The following is a 22,122-nucleotide window of genomic DNA, read 5'->3' as shown; positions in this document are numbered from 1 at the left end:
AATCGAATCAAGAATTTTTTTGACGAAGAACTTCGTCTTAGGGCTCTATACGGGGTAGCAATCCAAAATTTCGCGAAGCGAAATTAAACCGAAAAATGAAACGCCTTCCCCAAGCAGAGGGGAAAATCACAAAAGCAGCGCGGCCGACGGTTTTGATATAAATATAAACGCCACTCCTTCCACAGCATTAGTTTAGTCGGTGGTCTCCCACCGAAGCGAGAGGAGCTCAGCTCTTCTCGCTTCCCTACAAAACCATGGGTAATTTAAAGGCTGGCTTCAGTCGGTGGTCTACCACCGAAGCGAGAGGAGCTCAGCTCCTCTCGCAAGCGCCACCAGGTGGCGTCTTCAGGAACTAGCCTTCCCGCTTCCCTATAAAAATGCAAGCGCCTCAATGTGATGCCTTCTCTAAATACCACCTAGCCTTCCTTACATGATGTTAAAAAATCAAGAATTCAGCTAAATGTTTCTTTATTCGTTCTTCGTCATTTTGGTTATGCCTGTTACATTACCACTGCACCTTTTTTTGTCTTATTGTTGATTGCTCCTAAATTACTCTAAAGTGATTTAAAAAATTTTAATCCAAGATGGCGGCCAAAATGGCGGTGGTAAAATAAAAAAAATGATTTTGTAATTTAATAGGCAATCAACCATTCAAACTTGGCTAAAATGCGGTCGCAGAATTCGAATTAGGGGAAATTCTCGTATGTTTGGCAGGTTAAGCACTCGCTCCTAACTCCATCCAATTTGCTGATTTTCACTATTTAAACAACTAATTTTGCAAAACTTTTGATAGAAACTTGCTTGCTCACTTCTTATTAAGCTATTTATCACTCCATTTCAGTTGAAAACGCTTTTAATTAGCTTTAATTGAATGTCAAAGTTCTGACCTGCCAACATTAGAGGCACGCTGGAATTAGATGCTGTTCCCCTAGATGTTAAAAACAAGACAATTTAAAAAAACGAAAAAAATGTTGTTAATGTTGTTGGATAATCGAAACTTCAGATAATCGAGTCTGGACCTCGGTCTAGACTGTATTAATAATATTAATTAACTTTAATTAATAATATAACTTTTATTTCCTGTTTTTTTGCTATAATTCTTGGATTTATAGAATTTTATTAAATTACAGTCCAGACTCGATTATCCGAAGTTTGATAATCCGAAGGTTTTATGGGACTTCGGATATTCTAATCAAGATCAAAACAACAATTTGTCAACATCAAATTCGAGTTTTACGACCCCAATTTTGTTAAATTTGAATGGTTGATTGCTAATTAAATTACAAAATGCTATTTTTCAATATTTCAAAACAGCCATTTTGGCCACCAGCTTCGATTTAAAAATTCTAAAACACTTTAGAGTAGATGAGGGGCATATGAAAGCTCGACAGTCAAAAATAAGACAACGATAAATAGTCGAGTCTGGACTGTAATTAAATTTCTTGATTTTCATGAATATATTAGATTTCTAAAATTTTCAGAATTTCTGAATTTTTAGTTCTATTTGAATCATCGAATCCTCTGTTTCTTATTTTTTTAAATTAAATTTGAATTTCTTGTTTTTTTTCAATTTACTGGTTTTTTATTTTTGCTACGATTTTTTTAATTTATGTAAATTAGGTGAACGGCATGTTTTAACGTCGTGCAAATAATATCAGCACTTTGGCGTTCGATTACAGCTTCTAAAAAGTGTGTTAAACTCGTATCAAGCAATAAATAGCTAAACGGGAAGTTAGCAAGCTAGTTTCTATCAATACATTTGCAAAACAATTAAGTCCTTTTCCAATTAAGGGGTTTCATACATTTAGAAAATCACAAAATTTCATATTACAGAAAATTCACTAAATTTACTAAAAAGATGATTTTCAATCACTCCTGAAACTTTCACGAAGATATTTCATGACTGAACTGAGAAAGAGACGATTTAAGTTCACAATTTTGCCATGGGCAAAGCGAACTGTCAAACTTTGTGAACGTTTTTCTCTAAACAAGGAGTTGATTTACGGGTGCCACGATATCTCGAGATGGGATGGTCCAAATTTGATGAAATTTGAGGTGAAGACTCCCAAGACATATCCCGTGTGCATGACGAAGCCCGATTTCGAAATGTAGCTTTTTCAAAAAAATACAATAATCAAAAACTGACGATTTTTTTTTTAAACATAAAAATATTTTTATCTTTTTTTTAAAATTATGTTTTTGAAAATCGGTCTTCGTCATGCACTCAGGACCGGTTTCACGAGTCTTCACCAAAATTTTGAGCTGATTTGGTCAAAGCAGTGTTGAGATATCGTGGTACCTGTTTTTTGAAACTAACTTACTTAAAATAGCTATATCTCGAATGGTACATCCAAATGTCTTAAAATTAATTTCGTTAATAGATGAAAAAGTACATCTAAATGCCATACAAAAAGATTATAAAAAAGTTTGAATGTGTGCTCACACCAACCTCGGACATTGTTGATGATTTATATGTATGTAACCCCTTAAGTCAAACACACGAGATTAATTCCCCCTATTTAAATTTGCTGAATTTTGGATTTTTTTCAACTTTTTCATTTATTTTTTTTTATTTCTTGGATGTCGTGTTTTTTTAAATTTCTTGATAATTTTAAGTTTGGTATTTTTTATTGAATTATTTAAATTTTCATTTTTTTTTAGAATTCTTGGAATTCATAAAGTTCTTAAATTTCTTAATTTTTTTAATTCCTAAATTTTCTGAATTTTCAGAATTTCAGTTTTTTTAATTTCTGCAATTCTTGAATTTCTTGAATTTGTAAATTTTTTACTAATCTCATAATTTGTTACGGAACTTGAAATTGTGTTCCGGTTTCGGCTCTGCATCTTGAATTTCTTATGTGATTCTTAGGTGGTTTTGGTTTCTTCCAAAGAAGAGGAATTTTCGGATAAATAACATTTTCCTCAACGCTTAAGTTAGAATATCAACTTTATTGAAATTGGTCTATACTTAAAGAATTCAAGTACAGCTTAAGATTGATGATTTGCTTGGATACAGAATTAAAAATAGAAGAGCAAAAGAAACCGGGCGCGACGATTCCCGTTCGCTTGCCCAGCGAACACACACCCTAATCTTCCAAATATCTACTTTTTTTTATCTTTCCACAATTTTAAAGTGAAAGTAGAACGAACGAACACGTTACCTGTGTGTCCTCAGTGCAAATTGTGTGTGTGGGTGAGAATCTCAAGAAAACGAACCTGGAACGCGCGGATCGCGGGGCCACCAGTCTAGCTGTCGTGCAGCGAGTTGAGCTTCTTTTCCAGCATCTTCTTGGAGTCGCAGAAGCCGTGCTTGGTCTTACCGAACGAGTTCGGCCCGGAGCTGGTGGGCGTTTCGCGGCCAATGTTCCGCATCCTCATCCGGCACTCGGCGGGCATCTCTTCCGGCTCGTCATCGCTGTCGTCGGCGAATGCATTGGCGGTTGGCTTAAGCAGCTTCGGCTTTTCCTTTTTTGGACCGGACGCCAGCTTGAGCTGAACGGCGGATGGTTTCTGCTGCTGCTGCAGTTGGAAGCCGGCGGAGGTGGGTTTGGCCGAGGGGGGTTTCTGGAAGCTGAAACCAACTTTGGATATGACTGGAGGGGCCGGCGGAGCGACCGGTCCTTCGTTATCTGAGCCTTGAAAGAGAAGATTTCTCCAAACATTTAGCAAGACGCCCTCCCGCAAAAGGGCACTTTCCACCTTCCCAAAATCATTCAAATCTCACCATCGCTGCTGCTGCTGCCGGAACTGGACGAGCTTCTTCGGTGGTCGTACTTCCGCTGCGACTCAGCGGCCTTCCTCAGCTGGGCCTCCTTCCGTTGGCGTTCCTCGTCTAGCTGGCGCAGCCGTCGCTCCACCGGTGAGAGCGACCGTGACCGGGACCTGCTTCTCTCACGAACCACCGGAACAGGTTCACGGCGGGGTCGCGGCGGTCCTGTTTGTAGCAAGTTTGTGGACGAGGGGAAGCAGGAGGAGGAGTAGGAGGGCAAAGACAACTGGCAAAATTAAATATCTACGGTTCAATTTTGTTGTGTAATTCGCAGTGGCCGTGTTGCGTTACGTACGTTTGCGCGTTTAACCTGGCCAAATCACAGAAAATTTCGTTTCGCAACCGGGAAGGAACAAAGAAAATCTTTTGCAAACACCCAATTTTACAGTACCTTCAGTTCGTTGATCCCAGCGGCTCATTGTGCAATTTTGATTATGGTTTGATGATTGCTTACTAAATTACACTTTACAGTTAAGTTTGCTATTAAATTATACAATTTAATGGGATTTTATTCACAATTTCTTTTTGGTGTACGCAAAGGAGTGCTCTCCTCCTGATGATGGCCGAATCGATTTTAATTTTATTTTTGACATCTGTGTTGGGTGACATTTCTCTTGTAAACACGAAAAGGCCTTTTTGATTTTTGCACGCTAAATTGAAAATATTAATTATTCGTTGTCATCCATTCTCACTTTTTGCTTTGTTATTTTGCTTAGGGACGTACCTACTCAAAAGTCTTCATGAAACAGGGTCATTTTTATCGAGCTGTCAAATCGCAACATGGAGATAAAGTTAAACTTTGTGGACAGTTGCTGTAAAGCTTACCAAGGCGTTTCAAAAAGTTCAACTCCATGTTGCACGCACACACTCTAACTTTTAATTTCTCGACAGAGTAAATTTTCTGTTACGGCAGTTGGACAGGTGGCCGTGACCAGATGGTCATCGTAATAAAACTCGCCGTAAACGATTACACTATAATTTATTATAAAAGAACTGTCCGGCTTGGCGGCACAACAGAGAATGGACGAGGATCACAAACAACATGTTAAAAGAAGACGGTATTGCTTGTTGGCATCTATCAGCTGTCACCACAAATGCCAGTGACGAGCCCAGCGATAAAGATCTGGGGCGGACTGCAGGGTTTCCAGATCCCAGGTCCAGTTGTCCTAACATTTTCAAAACAATCTGATTTTGTGTTATTTTTTATATTTACAAGCACGAAAATATGGTATTCACACATTCTGCTGTGACCTTACAACGGTTTGACTTTTTTTCGCAATAACTCGGAAATTTCAAAGAAACACCCCAATATTTTTACAGATTCTAAAAGTACGTTAAATTTGCCATAAGAATAAACATTGAGCAAAGGACTTAAGAGCGAGTCCACGAACAGGGCATACCCCATTGTATGGGACGTCGTTTGGACCTCACCAATCTGCCTGAAATTTTCAGGGGTTGTTTGTACATATAAAACTAGCATCTGGCCAAAATATGAGCACTCTAGGTCAACGGGAAGTGGGGCAAATCGGGACACAAAGTTTGAAGGTTCAAAAACGTCAAAAATCTTAAAAAGGCTATAACTTAGGCAAAATTCCATTTATTTTCAAAATTCAAAATGCATTTGAAAGGGCTTAAAAAATGCAACAAAATGCAGGATAGAGCATCCCGATTGGTTAAATCTAAAGGGAGTTATTGTCATTTTAGTGAAAAAATAGCATCATTTTCGAACTCAAATAAAAAAGTGTTCCATCCAGATATCAACTCGGTTCGACCTGCAGCTTGTAGGGGACATCTGAGACTACCATCTGAGACGGAGAACGCTTTGGGTAAGGCAGTTTAACATATTAAATAGACACTTTTACGTTTAGTGAAGTTTTTTGGTTGTAAATTTTTGCTCGGGGGACCCCTTAGATCCCATTTTCTGGTGATAATTTTATCATATTCGTGTTCCTGAGACAATTTCACAATATAAACATGCACAAAAATGTTTATTTTGATTCATTTTAACCCTTTAAAAAATAAAAGTATAAAAAAAACTTCGATTCACATTTATTGAAAATCAAGCTCGTTTCCAAGGATACTAGATGACACCAGAAAAAAAGCAGCTTTTTAATTTTTTTTTAACTTTTTTTTTTAAAGGGTTAAAATGGATCATCATAAACATTTTTATGCATGTTTCTATTGTGAAATTGTCTCAGGAACACGAATATGATAAAATTATCACCAGAAAATGGGATCTAAGGGGTCCCCCGAGTAAAAATTTACAACCAAAAACTTCACTAAAAGTAAAAGTGTCTATTTAATATGTTAAACTGCCTTACCCAAAGCGTTCTCCGTCTCAGATGGTAGTCTCAGATGTCCCCTACAAGCTGCAGGTCGAACCGAGTTGATATCTGGATGGAACACTTTTTTATTTGAGTTTGAAAATGATGCTATTTTTTCACTAAAATGCCAATAACTCCCTTTAGATTTAACCAATCGGGATGCTCTATCCTGCATTTTGCTGCATTTTTTAAGCCCTTTCAGATGCATTTTGAATTTTGAAAATAAATGGAATGTTGCCTAAGTTATGCCTTTTTAAGATTTTTGACGTTTTTGAACCTTCAAACTTTGTGTCCCGATTTGCCCCACTTCCCGTTGACCTAGAGTGCTCATATTTTGGCCAGATGCTAGTTTTATATGTACAAACAACCCCTGAAAATTTCAGGCAGATTGGTGAGGTCGATGCGAGATGGGTATGCTTTGCTCGTGGACTCGCTCTTAACGTTTCGGTTGCTGTTCTACGAGCGAATATGTAGCGTGACGTTACAACGGTGGAGAACTTTATTCCTTTAATATTTTTTAGAAAAGGCTGTGATTCTGCTCTGATAATCTACATAAACTAGACCTTGTTATGTTTTTAAACGTAAAATTGACTGCTGAATGCCAAGGGAGCGGCCGTGGCTGACTGGTTACGGTGTTCGCTTTGTAAGCGAATGGTTCTGGGTTCGATTCCGATCTGCTCCCAACGAGAAAGTGAAGAACATAGAAATTTGAAATGATGAATATATGAACGAAAAATCAAAGTCGCTCGAGGCGGGGTTCGATCCCCCGTCCTTTGGATTGGTAAGCAAAAATGCTAACCACTAGGCCATGAAGACTTGGTGAGCTTGGACTGGAATTAGGAATACTGTTACAGAGAGCGAGTTGTGGCGCTATAACCGCGGCAAATAGTGTCCAGGGCATTCGTGAAAATACAATGTCCCATCCCAGAGGGTCCCGGAGTACCAAACATTTTTAGCATGGTGCTCCCAACGAATACAACCAAATCTCGGAGCGTATGGTGGTGTGTCCCCACGCTTCTTCCTCCCCTGTCGATTCAGAATTGTGTTTTTGTTCGAACACTCTGTGCTCAAACTCAACCCACTTCAAACGAATCATGTCTCTGCGATAAACTTTACGCAGTAGGCCTGGCCGCTTTACGGTCTGTGATGTTTCAATGCATTCCGATGCAATGACGCACTACAGATGTTAATAAATGACAAGAAGAGTGCTAGGCGTCATCTAACCTAAGGCACTCTCCAGGATCCCTTCGAAAGATTGGCTGCGCTAGAGTTTGGTTAGATTGATTAGATTAGATTAGTAAAATTGACTGCTGAATGCCATCATTGGTTTCTGAAGAAAGTTAAGCAATTTTTTGCAGCCGCTGTACATTTCGTGACGTTACAACGCAGACTTTCACAGCAAGGGCACAGAGTAATCCAGAGGGAACAGTCCAAACAAAAGTCATCAAATCTTATGGCTGCGTTACGAGTTTACCCTTTGGAATCATAGCGCGTTATGGGATTCCCGTTGAAATTTGTCATCGTAGTAAACTCATGGTTTTTCTTTTTTTTTTTGTTTTGACAACTGCTGGCATGGATTTGAAAAATGTCATCTGTTCAGAGTTTCTTTAGAACATTAAACAGCAGGAAACTTCTAGCAACTGTTAGAAGACGACCACATTAAGTGAAGTTTTGAAATTTGACCTTTGAATCAGTTGGCCATACGTCCAAGTGTCCAAATTGATACTCCTCAGAACGTTGAAGTTTACAACCAAAAAAGTCGACTAAAATTGTGGCCGGCAAAGCGAACATTAACGAGTGGGGGGCGGGGTGGAGGGGTTCATGAACGCCAGCAGTGGAAACCAGGTTGTTTGGTTTCCAACATCAGAACTCACGGGAAGCAATGATGAAAATAAAAAAAACACATTTATAGTCCTTGTTCTAGTCTTGCAAATTAGGGAAGTCAGTTCATCAATTCAGTTAAGGATTAAGATAATAAATTGAAGTAAACTAAAAGCAAAAAGCTTCCATCGACTCAACATCACATATATTTCTGGTCACTCTTTGAAGAAATAAACTAAAAATATTAATATAAAAATAAATTGGTAAATTCGACTAATTCGACGGTAACATTTCAAAAGGCATCATGTACATTTTGACACTTTCTGGGTTATTGCATATTCTGAAAGTACTCCTAATAAGCTACCTCTCCACCAAAAATGAGCAAGAGTTACTTCAGTAAAGTCTGTTTAATCATGATTTTAAATAAAGTAACATAAACAATATCTCTGCCATCAGCAGTCCCTGTTTATATAGCCCTGTCAATCTGTCAAATAAAAGACTACATGAACCTCATGACGAAAAAAAAAGCATCATGCACAAAGCGCCATGTACATTCGGCGGAGAAAAACGAATCATAACAAAGCGTCCCCCTCAATGACAGCAGGGTGATATAGACGTTGGTGATTTCAAAAGAAGTTATGTTTGTTTTTCTCAAATAAAATTACGGAAATAATATTTTATTGAATTTGGATGATCAAGTATCAATAGAAGCAACGTTTTTCATCGTTTGTTATCATTAGAAGATCTTATTTTGCTTTTATATTAAAATAGGAATTGAAAAATGATGCTCAACATTCAAATGCGTTTTTCTCAAAAAGGATGGTTTGTACATGATGCTTTTTGAAATGTTGGCATCGAATTGATCTATCTGTGAAATCACGACGAAGCGGTCGGTCACAAGGGTAAAAATTAAGTTCCGATCTCGGTTCCGATTTCAATGGATCGGTGAACGGCAGCAGCTCCAGAAATCTTGTTCAAAATAGTCACACAATTTTATTCTCAAAACACAGCCAACGTCCTGAAAATATCACATATACATTTTTTTTATTAAATTTATCGCTTTCAGAAAATTCACCTTGTTGATTTTAGAAATGTTAAAAACTTTGACAGTTTACAGAAGTTATCTGAACCTATAATTACGACAAGCAAAAGTTTTGCTGAAGGGGGGATGTACCGCGATGTACCGCGTAACGCAACCATGAATTAAATGCCAGTGCTCCCTCTGGATTACTCTGTGGCAAGGGTTGTAACGTTACGGAAATTCTCAATGCTGTATCTTTGCGAAAAATTCACCCATTTCGATTAAATCAGTTGCATTCGACGGGAAATTTATTCTACTTTCAGGATATTATTCAGCTTTGTAAAAATGGTTCCTGACCACCGGAGATATTCCGGGTTTCCGGAGGTGGGTTTGAAGTAATTTTTTGCTGATTGAGGTGCCTGAAAACAGGATATTTCGGGTTGTTGCACTTTATATTTCACTTCCGTCAAAAGTCAAGGATGTAAATCTTTGATTGTTTGTAAACATTGATTTTACAACCCTGAAACTATCGAGGTTTTTAAGCGAAGATGGCGTTCGAATGGTGAACGCCCGAAATGTCAAAATCACGCAGTGGTACCAACATTACGGAACAAGTGTGGCTGTCATGCCATGGCACACATTTTTTTTTTCTTATGTTGGTGCTACTGCGCGATTTTGACATTTCGGGCGTTCACCATTCGAACGCCATCTTCGCTTAAAAACCTGGATACAGAATCCAATCACAGCATCTATTTCGCCATTAAATCAAGTTTGAAAATTTTCCCACTGGTATACTAGCCCGGAGGATTCTATGACAATTTCCGGAATTCCATTTCCCGGAAAGGACGTTTTCCGGAATGGACATTATCCGGAATGGACGTTTTCCGGAATGGACATTTCCCGGATTTTTTTTTATATGACCTGATATGAGACTGAATGGAATCTTGCCTACTCACTTACTTGTAGTTAAGAATTATTTAGTTTGTACTCCGTTGGTTTTGACAACAATATGAATATTAGGGTGGTCCAAATCTGGACTTTTTTGGGGCTACCCCCTGAAATCAAAGATTGACCCATCACTAGGCTAAATTCCAAATTTGAGCTCATTCTGACCACGGGAACCCCTCCCTCCAATCGCTTAAAGTTTGTATGGGAAAAATCGTCAAAATGTATGGAGAAAAGCAACTGTTTTACTTTTTTACCTGTGGAAGGCGCCATAATTATCCGATTCTTACCATTTCTCAAATGTAGAACCTTCATTATATTTAGAACAACTTTCCCGAAGACACCATATTTTTAGGATTTTTTCCCGCAAAGTTATTAGCGCCCAAAGCTGACCATTTTTGCGCGGCCAGCTGTAAGGGGCTACCTAACAACGATGTTTATTTCCAATTCGTACACGCACGTGCTCTCTCTCAGGTTCAAATTCTCTCACGAGCTTGCTCGCCTGCTTGCCTGCCTGTTTGCTTACAAGCGCGCGCTGTTTCTCTGCTTGGACTTTTGTCGTCGTCGTCGTCGTTTTCGTTTGCCGTCCACTGCGCTGCGTTCCTGCATGTTTATTATAATTTTCAACTAAAATAGCAGGTTTGATTTGAGATATAAAATTTAATGTAATATGTGATCAACAAAAGATATCATATTATAAGAGCGTGTGAGAGAGAATACAAATTTGATGAATTAGTTCATCCATGAGTCGTCATCTGTTCTGATCCAAACCTAATTGCAAACGTTTTGGATTTTAATTTATCTGCTTTTGTTACAAGAATGACCATGCAGTTTTTTTAGATAAAAAAGGAAGGATTTTTTTAAAACTGAATCCAAATGAGTATCTTAAAGGGAGGCCGCAACTGCAAGATCTGAAGGTAGTTAACGATTGTGCAGAAAGAGATGTTTCCTGAATCGAAAAATTTACAGGTAAACTGACAAAAAATGATAAACAGTTGCAATATTTGTTGCAGGTGGTCTTGGAACACAGAAAGAAATTTCCAGAAAGAATAAAAAAATAATTTTAGAGAGTATGTATAGAAATTTTCAGCAATAATTGTAAAATTGCCTTGATTTGTTCTGATTTGTACTAAAGTATATTTTTGTTAAAGCAAACTACCTAAAGGAACAACATTTGTATTACCAGAAGATTTTTTTTAAATAATTGAATCATTATCATGTTTCTTTAGCATATACGAAAAACTGCGTGTAATGCTTGGAAAAACAAACAAACCCTGTTCTCATGACATTTGCTGTAACTTTTTAATTGAGCCTAAGCTGTCTTTTCTTTAAACTATTTTTTTCAGCGAGGTTTTTTTTATTTTTGACATAATTTAAGAATTTATATGCTAAATATATGTCAAGACAATCCTGCTATTTTAGTTGAAAATTATAATAAACATACCAGAAACGCAGCGCAGCGGATAGCAAACGAAAACGACGACGACGACAAAAGTCCAAGCAGAGAAACAGCGCGCGCTTGTAGGTAAACAGGCAGGCAGGCAGGCAGGCGAGCAAGCTCGTGAGAGAGTTTGAACCTGAGAGAGAGCACGTGCGTGTACGAATTGGAAATTAACTTGGTTGTTAGGTAGCCCCTTACAGCTGGCCGCGCAAAAAGGGTCAGTTTTGGGCGCTAATAACTTCGCGGGAAAAAATCCTAAAAATATAGTGTCTTCGATAAAGTTGTTCTAAATATAATGAAGGTTCTACATTTGAGAAATGGTAAGAATCGGATAATTATGGCGCCTTCCACAGGTAAAAAAGTAAAACAGTTGCTTTTCTCCATACATTTTGACGATTTTTCCCATACAAACTTTAAGCGATTGGAGGGAGGGGTTCCCGTGGTCAGAATGAGCTCAAATTTGGAATTTAGCTTAGTGATGGGTCAATCTTTGATTTCAGGGGGTAGCCCCAAAAAAGTCCGGATTTGGACCACCCTAATGAATATAAATACATGAATGATAAAAAGAAAGTGAAATGTTCGGACATGAACAATAGAAGCAAGTGTTGACTATTGAAACAATACTTTATCAACCACCACGAGATGTAACAATGTAGATCGATAGATATTAGATGTTTCTTACATTCTTTCAATGTGTTGTTATGTAAGAATTTTTCCTTCTTTTGTTAATCATTTGACTTATGTGACTAAATTCTACCATATTTAACTATAAAGCAGAATGATTATTTTCAAAGAAGGGAAAACCTGAAGAAAATAAAAAGCTTTTCAGAAAATCAATGTGTAATAAGTCCTGTCAAGAAAATAAATAGCTTGAGTGTATTTTTAAAGAATGAAAAACCTCAAGGAAAAATACATTATACATTGATTTTCTGAAAAGCTTTTTTTTATCTTGAGATTTTCCCTTCTTTAAAAATACACGTTCTTTCATCAAAGTAATGGGATTTTATGTAAGAATTTTCCTTCTTTTGTTAATTCTACTAAATTTCAACTAGTTTTTGTTAAGGAACTCTGCACTATAAAGAAGAATGTGTTTTTTAAAGAAGGGAAATCCTCTAGAAAAAAAAGCTTTCAGAAAATCAATGCATAATGTATATTTTCTTGAGGTTTTCCCTTCTTTAAAAATACACGATCTTTAATCGATGTGATGGAATTTCGTGTAAGGAATATCCCTTCTTGTGTTAATCGGTTGACTTTTGTGACTAAATTCTACCAAATTTTATTATAAAGCAGAATGTTTATTTTCAAAGAAGAGAAACCTCTAGAAAAATGAAAAGCTTTTCAGAAAATCATAAGCATAGGTGCCCAAAACCTATTTTTCAGCCTCGGGATTCGAACTGGCGACCTCTCGATTGTGAGTCCAGTGCGCGGTCCGGTTGATCCACACAGGCAGACATGAAAAGCTTTTCAGAAAATCAATGTATAATGTATATTTTCTTGAGGTTTTCCCTTCTTTAAAAATACACGATCTTTAATCGATGTGATGGAATTTCGTGTAAGAGATTTCCCTTCTTGTGTTAATCAGGTCACTATTGTGACTAAATTCTACCAAATTTTACTATAAAGCAGGGTGATTATTTTCAAAGAAGGGAAAACCCCAAGAAAATTTATAGCTTGAGTGTATTTTTAAAGAATGAAAAACCTCAAGGAAGTACACATTATAAATAGATTTTTTGAAAAGCTGTTCATTTACTAGAGGTTTTCCCTTCTTTGAAAATAAACATTCTGCTTTATAAAAAAATTGGTAGAATTTAGTCACAAAAGTCATCTGATTAACACAAGAAGGGAAATCCCTTACACGAAATTCCATCACATCGATTAAAGATCGTGTATTTTTAAAGAAGGGAAAACCTCAAGAAAATATACATTATGCATTGATTTTCTGAAAGCTTTTTTTTCTAGAGGATTTCCCTTCTTTAAAAAAACACATTCTTCTTTATAGTGCAGATTTCCTTAACAAAAACTAGTTGAAATTTAGTAGAATTAACAAAAGAAGGGAAAATTCTTACATAAAATCCCATTACTTTGATGAAAGAACGTGTATTTTTAAAGAAGGGAAAATCTCAAGATAAAAAAAAGCTTTTCAGAAAATCAATGTATAATGTATTTTTCCTTGAGGTTTTTCATTCTTTAAAAATACACTCAAGCTATTTATTTTATTGACAGGACTTATTACACATTGATTTTCTGAAAAGCTTTTTATTTTCTTCAGGTTTTCCCTTCTTTGAAAATAATCATTCTGCTTTATAGTTAAATATGGTAGAATTTAGTCACATAAGTCAAATGATTAACAAAAGAAGGAAAAATTCTTACACATTGAAAGAATGTAAAAAACATCTAATATCTATCGATCTACATTGTTACATCTCGTGGTGGTTGATAAAGTATTGTTTCAATAGTCAACACTTGCTTCTATTGTTCATGTCCGAACATTTCACTTTCTTTTTATCATTCATGTATTTATATTCATATTGTTGTCAAAACCAACGGAGTACAAACTAAATAATTCTTAACCACAAGTAAGTGAGTAGGCAAGATTCCATTCAGTCTCATATCAGGTCATATAAAAAAAATCCGGGAAATGTCCATTCCGGGAAACGTCCATTCCGGATAACGTCCATTCCGGATACTGTCCATTCCGGATAATGTCCATTCCGGAAAACGTCCTTTCCGGGAAATGGAATTCTGGAAAATGTCATAGAATCGCCCGAAGAATGTGTCTATTGAAGCCTTTTTTTAATTTTAATATTTTTGATCAGTATTTTTGCCTTCCTCACCTTACTGAGGAAAGGCTATAAAATCACTCGAAAAATGAACTTCTTAATTTGACCTCGTAGACCCACCTTCACGTATACCTATCGACTCAGAATCAAATTCTGAGCAAATGTCTGTGTGTGTGTGTGTGTGTAGGGATGTGGGTCTGTGCACCAAAAAATATGCACTCGATTATCTCAGCACTGGCTTAACCGATTTGGACCGTTTTGGTCTCATTCGATTCGTCTTGGGGTCCCATAAGTCCCTATTGAAAATTATGAAGTTTAGTAAAGTACTTCAAAAGTTATGCTAAAAAAACGATTTTGGCGTATGTCCGGAAGATTGTAAAAAGGGTGGTTTTTGTAAGAAACCCTGTCATGTTATACATTTTCAGAAAGGTATTAAAAAGACCTTTCCAATGAGCCTAAAACATCAAGGATCTGACAATCCTATCAAAAGTTATTAGCGCTTAAGTGTTATTTATACACTTTTTGGAGGCCGGATCTCAGATATTTCAATAACAATAATGTCCGGGTCCATCATGCGACCCATCGTTAGTTAGATAATCGAAATACCTTTCAAATGAGCCTAAAACATCAAGGATCTGACAACCCTATTAAAAGTTATTGGCACTTAAGTGTTATTTATACACTTTTTGGAGGCCGGATCTCAGATATTTCAGTAAAAATGATGTCCGGGTCTATCATGCGACCCATCGTTAGTTAGATAATCGAAAGACCTTTCAAATGAGCCTAAAACATCAAGGATCTGACAAACCTATCAAAAGTTATTGACACTTAAGTGTTATTTATACACTTTTTGGAGGCCGGATCTCAGATATTTCAGTAAAAATGATGTCCGGGTCCATCATGCAACCCATCGTTAGTTAGATAATCGAAAGACCTTTCAAATGAGCCTAAAACATCAAGGATCTGACAATCCTATCAAAAGTTATTGGCACATAAGTGTTATTTATACACTTTTTGGAGGCCGGATCTCAGATATTTCAGTAAAAATGATGTCCGGGTCCATCATGCAACCCATCGTTAGTTAGATAATCGAAAGACCTTTCAAATGAGCCTAAAACATCAAGGATCTGACAACCCTATTAAAAGTTATTGGCACTTAAGTGTTATTTATACACTTTTTAGAGGTTTGATTTCAGATATTGTGATAAAAATATTGTCTGAATCTTCCATGCGAACTATCGTTGGATAGGTTTTTTATCAGACCTTGCCGATGAGCCAGAAATATTGATGGTCTGCGAACCATATCAAAAGAAATGAGTTATAAAGTTGATTTGTTAAACATGTTAAGGGGGAATGTTGCTATTTTTACTGAATGTATTGACTTTATGAATATGAGGAAGGCACCAACCACCTAAAGGTGGATTAAGTAACGTTTTTTTATTTGTATGACTGAAAATAGGGTCTTTACTGCCGCTTTCAATGCAAAAAATGTCAAGAAAACATTTTACGATGGATCAACCATGGTCCCCTTGGAACGAGCTGACAAGTAACATACTTTCTGACAAGAAAGGGCGCGAATTTAATTTTTCAAAAACGACTTTTTTCCATGTTAAACTCTTGTGGTGGTTTAAAGGGTAATTGTACTTAGACAAATAAGCTTTATTGATATGAACAATAATGTCACCCATTTATGTTTAACTTTACGACTCAATTTATCACGCATATAAAACTGGTTGTTAGAATTTCACGAAAAATTAGAAATGGGAAGTGTTTAAATGTGAAGAAAGGACGTAGAGCAATGTCGTACCGCCCTTCTCAAATGTTGCTCCAGTTATGTAAATTAACGCCAAAGTGTTGATAGGCCGATAATAGAAATGCGACGAGAAAGGGTATATTAGACCTTATCTAAGGGGTTTTGTTCGTTTCAAGTTCCATACAGAAATAACCCAACAGTATCTTTAGTCAACTTAGCTAATTATTATCAAAAACTTACACTCTCCGCCAACTTCTTGGCTCCATTCCTGTCGGCAAACTCTCTGATACTACTCAGATACAGCGGCACCGCCTTCAGAATCTGCGAATTCGACTCCACAATCCTGACCGCGACGTAATCCCCACTCACGATGGTCTTCCGTTCGTCGGCGTCCTCCCCTCCAACGGGAACATCCCCTCCGGGAATAATCACCTTCACGTTGCCATCGTTTCGCCCGGCCAAATCGTTCGGCGACCGCTTGCTCGTCCCTTCGACGAGGATCAACTCTTCGCGACCGACAAACTGTGCGTTCAGGCGTTCCGCTCCCGCGCGGAAGACTTTTATCATTTCGCGTAGGCGTTGCTGTTTGACGGGGTTTGGGACGTCGTCCGTGAAGCGCCGATGGGCGGTCGTTTTCTCCCGCATGCTGTACGCAAACAGGAATGCCGTGTGATAGCCGACCTGCTCGATCAGGGACAGCGTTTCGGCGAATTCTGCGTCGGTTTCACCGCAAAATCCGCAGATGAAGTCGCTGGACAGGGTCACGTTCGGCACGATGGTGCGTACTTCGTCGACTAGGTTTAGGTAGGCTTGCCGGGTGTAGCCGCGGCGCATTCGTTCCAGGACGGTTGAGCTGCCGGATTGTGCTGGTAAGTGGAGATTCTTGCAGATGTTCGGGTAGCGAGCGATGGTTTCTAGAACCTCACGGGGGAAGTCCTTTGGATGAGGAGAGGTAAATCTGATTCGCATCTCTGGAACTGTTTCCGCGAGTTCAGTTAGAAGTTCGGCGAATCGGAGGCCTCCAACCTTAGTTTTGTAGACAGTTTTGAAACCTGGTGCTAGAACGGAGGCTTGCTTCTTGCCATCCGACTCCGTACTAAGATCCCGATAACTGTTCACGTTCTGGCCAAGCAACGTAATTTCCTTAATTCCTTTCGCCTCCAAATGAAGAGCCTCCTCGCGGATGGAAGCCACCGGCCGGGACCGCTCCTTCCCTCGCGTAAACGGAACAATACAGTACGAGCACATGTTGTCGCAACCTCGCATGATCGACACGTACGCCGTCCGCGATTTCCGATCCAGCTTCACCGGCATCACGTCCGCGTACGTTTCGTCCAACGAAAGCAGCACGTTGATCGCCTTCTGTCCCTTCTGGCCAACCGCCAACAACCGCGGTAAATCCTTGTAGCTATCCGGACCCGCAACCACATCAACGGAACCCTCCTTCTCCACCAGCTGCCGCTTCAACCGCTCGGCCATACAGCCCAGAACCCCAACCTGCAATGCCCTTCCCTCCGATTCCCGCCGCTCCTTCATCAACCGCACGTGCTTCAACCGGTTCCACACCGTACTCTCCGCTCCGTCCCGAATCGCGCAGGTCATCAGCAGCACCACGTCGGCGTCCTTAATGCTTCCGGTCCGCTGGTACTCGTGACCCTTAAGTATCGACCACACAATCTCCGTATCGTTGGTGTTCATCTGGCAACCGTACACCTCGAAGAACACCTTCCTCCTCTGGCCCAGCAGACTCTCCCGGGACAGGTACGGCGGGATGTCCCGAGGGTGTTGAACCTGGTGGACATTTATACCGTTTGACGATGCGGAGGCACTAATGAAGTCCTGCAGGCCTGGTCCGCTATGGAGGTCCGGTTTACTGGGGCTGACTTTATCGTGTTTCCAGCGCACGGCGAGGGTGTTTGGGTTTAGATAGCGGCGGGACAGGAACCGGAACGCGGTGCACTTCATTGTAGAACTAGTTTTAAGGATTGATTAAGTAACCGAACTTAGTGCAATTTTGGTAGATCTCTTGTTTACATTGCAAAGAACTAAAAAACTGTTCAAAAATTCGATTGACCGCTGTACCACGCTGCTGCCGGAAAAGGCCTTTTCGTGACAGTTCAATCACACGGTTAACAGCAATTACGTAGAATCTGATATGCTTTTAGAAAAGTACAGGCTGGATTGTTCATTTTCCACTGCACTAGAAGCTTATTTCATTGGCCAGGCCTACCTCGTAAGTTTAACCGCAAATATGATTGTTTGAAAATGAATTAGCTTGAGTGAATTCTCAAAGCTGCTCACTAGGTTTGTAAAAAGATCTTGCATGTCCAAAAAGCAAATTTACAAATTAGGTAAATTGGAATTTTCTTTCACACAAAAGGTATATATATATGGATTTTATTTTCAACATATTTATGTACACACAATACGCATTCCAGTACCATAAATGCACGACGGTTGGTACTATCAAGTTAAAACAATATAAAACAAAGTATAGTCTAGTTTAAAAACCGTTTCTCGATTAAAATACTGAGGATTTAAGGAGTAAAATAATTTAAAAAGGGAACACTTTAAAATTCACAATTAAAATACTCTCGTATATCTACACATTTGTTCACAATTCACACCAAACTCGACGCCCCCAAATTGTACACCTGATCATCGTTACCCCCGTAAATCCCCGCCGTCGAAGCTCCATGCTGCATCCCATTCGCTGACGGTGCCCCTCCATTGCTCAAGTGGTACGGTATAAACTGCCGCGGCATCGGCACGACCACATCCACCTGCGGATGTGGACTGCCCCCGGCAACGGGCACGACTCCACCGGAGTTGGAGGCTGCGGCAATTTCACTAACTTTGGCACTGATGTAGCCGGAATCGTCGTTGGACAGGTTGTCCTGCGACTTGCGGAACTGCTGGTGGAAGGGCGGGGCTTGCAAGTGGTGGTGGTGCACGGGTTGGCTGTTGGGGGTCAGTTGGTAGGGGAATTCGGGGGACGGGGTGCCGGTGCTGCCGCCGGAGATGGCGTAGGACGACGGGTTGATGTACTTCCGGCTGGAGAGGAGCTTCTCCTGGAGCGGGGGTTGCGGGGGGACGTAGTGGGAGTGGTGGTGGTAGGAGGAGGGCGGGATCAGGTAGGGGTCGTTGCCGTTGAGGAACTGGGGCGAGTGGGAGGGGTAGTAGAGGGCGGGGGTCGATTGGTGGTTCGGGTTGACGCGGCTGTCGAAGTGGGTGGAAGGGTAAGGGGATTGGGTGAAGATCTCGTTGTCGTTAAGGTATGACGGGAGGGGGTTACGACTTCGGGCGTGGGCGGTGAGAGGCATGGGTTCCGGGAGGACCGGCTGGGACAGGTGTGAGGTTAGATCTGGAGGTTTGAGGGGCGGTTTTGGCTTGTTTGGCAGCTCGTGGAAGTAGGCATCTTTTGGTATGAACAGCTGCTGCCGGATGGCAGCGACCGGCGGTTGGTTCTCGACCTTTGGCAGTGCTTTCTCGTACATCTCGATTAGACTCTTGGCCGTCACGGGGCGATCATCCTGAGGAGGGGGTCCGTCCACGCAGTCCAGGTCGTCCTCTTCTTCACTGGAGTCTGAGTAGTTGTCACCCTGATCCAGTTCCGAGTGAACTTGTGGTGGTTCAACCTGTTGAATCGTGGTGTTCTGCAGCTTCGAGATGATGTACCTGACTCGATTTTGATCCGAATCTTCCGCTGTAGCGGGATCTTCCTGAGTTCCACCCTCAACAGGATCGCCATTCTCGTTAGCCTTCTGGAACAGGTCGTGAACACTCTTCTGCAGCACCTGACTTCGCCAATTCGTCCCGTTCAATATCCTACTCTTCAGCTCCTTCAGCTGCGTCAAATTGGCCATGTCCGACAAATCGCACTGATCGTCCGACTCCCAGTCTTTGTCCTGTTCATCATCGTCCTCCTCTTCCTCCTCCTCATCTTCATCTACCTCTTCACCCTCCTCCTCACTCTCTTCCTCCTTCACCGCCTTCTTCCGGCTATGGTTCGGCGCCGACTTGATCGTCGTATTCGACGAACTCGGCAAGTCCTCGAAGCAGTTGTTCGCGTAAAATCCATTCACCATCGGCACGTTCACACTATCGTGCACGTGCATCTCCAGCTCCGAGTCCTCTTCCTCTCCCCTCACGCTAACCATCTCCATGAAGTTCGTCGACGCCATATGATGATCATGACCGTCGTCCAAGCTCCCAATCACCTTCTGAACGCGACCGCCCAGCAGCGACGAGCTCGGAGACATGGTCGAATGCGGCGTCGAACTACCACCCCCGCCGTTGATTCCGAGCATCAACCCGGACGCATTCCGGTGGGAGGAGTTTTGCGAGCTTAGCGATCGCTCCTTGCGCGTGGTGATGTCTTTGGAGATTTCCGGCGAGACGGGCACCGCCGGCAGCAGGGATTGGGTTATCTTTTCCATTTCCTGGGCGATGTCGTAGGCGGTGCCGTTCAGGTGATTCGTGGAAGGATCGCCGCGCTTTGAGGAGGCGGTTTGGGCATGGTAGACCTGCTGCGGATTGCTCTCGTAGTGGTGGATGTCCTTGAGGCGGTCCAGGGCGAGGATGTACCTTGAAGGAAATGTTACATTTAATTTATCTTTATTTCAGTTTAAAAATCATTCTCATTTACCTGTTATCCGTATGCTTCTTCTTGGTGATCTTCTCCAGTTCCAGTATCTTCTTCGTTTTACTGAGCAACTCCTCCAACCGCTCCGTCACCTTAATCTTCTCGTTCCGATGATCGTAGCTCGAAGACCCGGCCGACGACGACACCTTGCGATCTTCCTTGGAAGAATTCCCACCGTACGCCGAACTCGGCACCCTGTCCTGGTATATCACATGCTGCTGCGGTTGCTTCTCCCGATCGTTGTCCTTGTCCGAGTAGCAGTAGCTGTCCCGGCCGGAGTGACTGATCGACGAGGATCGCTTGCTACCGTTGAGGTGTTCTGCGTCGAACTTGCGGAGAGGCGTCCGTCGGTTTGGCTCGTCTATCTCCGAGTGGTTCTTGATGTTGGAGTTGTTGGAACTCTCAAAGTGGTCGGAGTAGTCCGGGTTCCGGTTGTGGCGCTCGGGGAGGTGATCTTGCGAGTCCAGGAAGTCTATGCTGCGCGAAAACTGCGGAGTGGAGGACTTTATCCGGTCGGACAGAATGTCATCGGCACCGTCCAGGAGCTCCAGACTTCGACAGCGCGTTAAGGTGTTGGTGTTGGCTTCGTCCTTCTTCGTTTTTGAGTTGTGGGGACCGGTTGATCGTTCCACGATGCCACGTTTCAGCCACTGTTCCAGATGTAACCGCTTGTTCTCGCACTGAACCCGGTTGGCGATCATTGTTCTGAAAGAAATTTATTTTCATTAAAGTAACCTCAACTTGAGAAAAAAACCTTCTTACTTCGTCAACTCCTCAATCTGGTCGTCGGTCTTCAGCGCCAACGCCGTCATCCGACTATCCAACTTCTCCGTCGCCCGGTGCACGTACTTCCGTATACTCTTCCTATTCTGGTTCATCCTCTGCTCCAGATGCTTGAAGAACGGCGCACAGTAGCACGTGTTCCCCACGCCCACCGGTCCCTTCCGGATGTTCCCCGCCAGATCCAGAAAGTACTGCTCCCCCGTCGCAAGCGGTTCCTTCGGCAGAGTCTCCAGCTTCGGCGACGGAAACTGCCGCGGATCGGGAAAATAATGACACCCGTACGGGGACCAGTGCTGCGGATCGACGTCGTACCGCGGGTCCGGACCGCCACTCCGGCCGCGGCTCTTGTCGCGAGACTTGCGACTTTCGTCTTTGCTGCGCGAACGATCTCGACCGTCCGCGGTTTTGGGGTCGCGGCTTTTCCGGTTGTGGTGGGAACTGCTGGAGCTGCGTTCGCGGGCGTGCCGCCCGGAGATCTCCACCGGTGTGTTGAGGATGTTGATGATCTCGACCAGGTTCTTGCGGATCGCGATGTCGCGTGGTGTTTCGCCCTGAAAGAGAGGAAATGAGACGATTGAGACACATTTTAAATGTTATTCAGAATGGCAGAGAACCGGCGGCCAAATTCCGCAGTCTTTAGGCACTGTCTGGCCCCGCCTGAACATAGAAGCAAGCACCCGCTGGATTACTCTCGACTTCCAATTCCCTTAGGCAATTCAGGGATCGATCGACGCGTATTTAATATGAGAAGGTAAGGCTTCATCCATAAAGTACGTCACGCTAAAATCAGCCAAAATTTACTCCCCTCCCCCCCTTTGTCACGCTTTTCCTATACTTATA

At 41.4% G+C, this 22,122-nt stretch overlaps 2 protein-coding genes across 3 annotated transcripts in view; both read right to left on the bottom strand.

The window, feature by feature from the left end:
- Positions 1-2,929: 2,929 nt before the first annotated feature.
- Positions 2,930-17,819, bottom strand: LOC6054198 (CDK5RAP1-like protein). The gene is made up of 3 exons (XM_038250349.1): positions 16,095-17,819; positions 3,725-3,995; positions 2,930-3,635 (listed from the first exon to the last, which is right to left on the bottom strand). The coding sequence occupies exons 1-3, from the start codon at positions 17,817-17,819 to the stop codon at positions 3,247-3,249; spliced, it is 2,385 nt and encodes a 794-aa protein (XP_038106277.1). The 3' UTR covers positions 2,930-3,246.
- Positions 17,820-18,249: 430 nt separating this feature from the next.
- The window catches only part of LOC6054195 (ankycorbin), a 108,715-nt gene continuing 104,842 nt past the window's right edge, over positions 18,250-22,122 (bottom strand). For both annotated transcript variants that reach the window (XM_038253798.1, XM_038253799.1), the window contains exons 6-8: positions 21,262-21,833; positions 20,503-21,204; positions 18,250-20,441 (exon numbers count right to left, since the gene is read on the bottom strand). In XM_038253798.1, the coding sequence (XP_038109726.1) occupies positions 18,476-20,441; positions 20,503-21,204; positions 21,262-21,833 (3,240 nt within the window). In that variant the 3' untranslated portion in view covers positions 18,250-18,475. The remainder of the gene's footprint in view (positions 20,442-20,502; positions 21,205-21,261; positions 21,834-22,122) is intronic.

The sequence above is a fragment of the Culex quinquefasciatus genome, chromosome 2, assembly GCF_015732765.1.
Source record: "Culex quinquefasciatus strain JHB chromosome 2, VPISU_Cqui_1.0_pri_paternal, whole genome shotgun sequence".
In the NCBI taxonomy this organism is placed as follows: Eukaryota; Metazoa; Arthropoda; class Insecta; order Diptera; family Culicidae; genus Culex; species Culex quinquefasciatus.
Note: the sequence above shows the minus strand (reverse complement) of the source record. Positions and strands in the feature narration are given on the sequence as shown.

Excerpts from the sequence above, each read along its gene's own strand:
- LOC6054198 (XM_038250349.1), bottom strand. The coding sequence starts at position 17,819 with ATGAAGTGCACCGCGTTCCGGTTCCTGTCCCGCCGCTATCTAAACCCA. Across the intron at positions 3,996-16,094 it reads CCAAGAAGTTGGCGGAGAGT|TTGTCTTTGCCCTCCTACTC; the intron begins GTAAGTTTTTGA and ends TAATTTTGCCAG. Across the intron at positions 3,636-3,724 it reads CGGCAGCAGCAGCAGCGATG|GCTCAGATAACGAAGGACCG; the intron begins GTGAGATTTGAA and ends TTCTCTTTCAAG.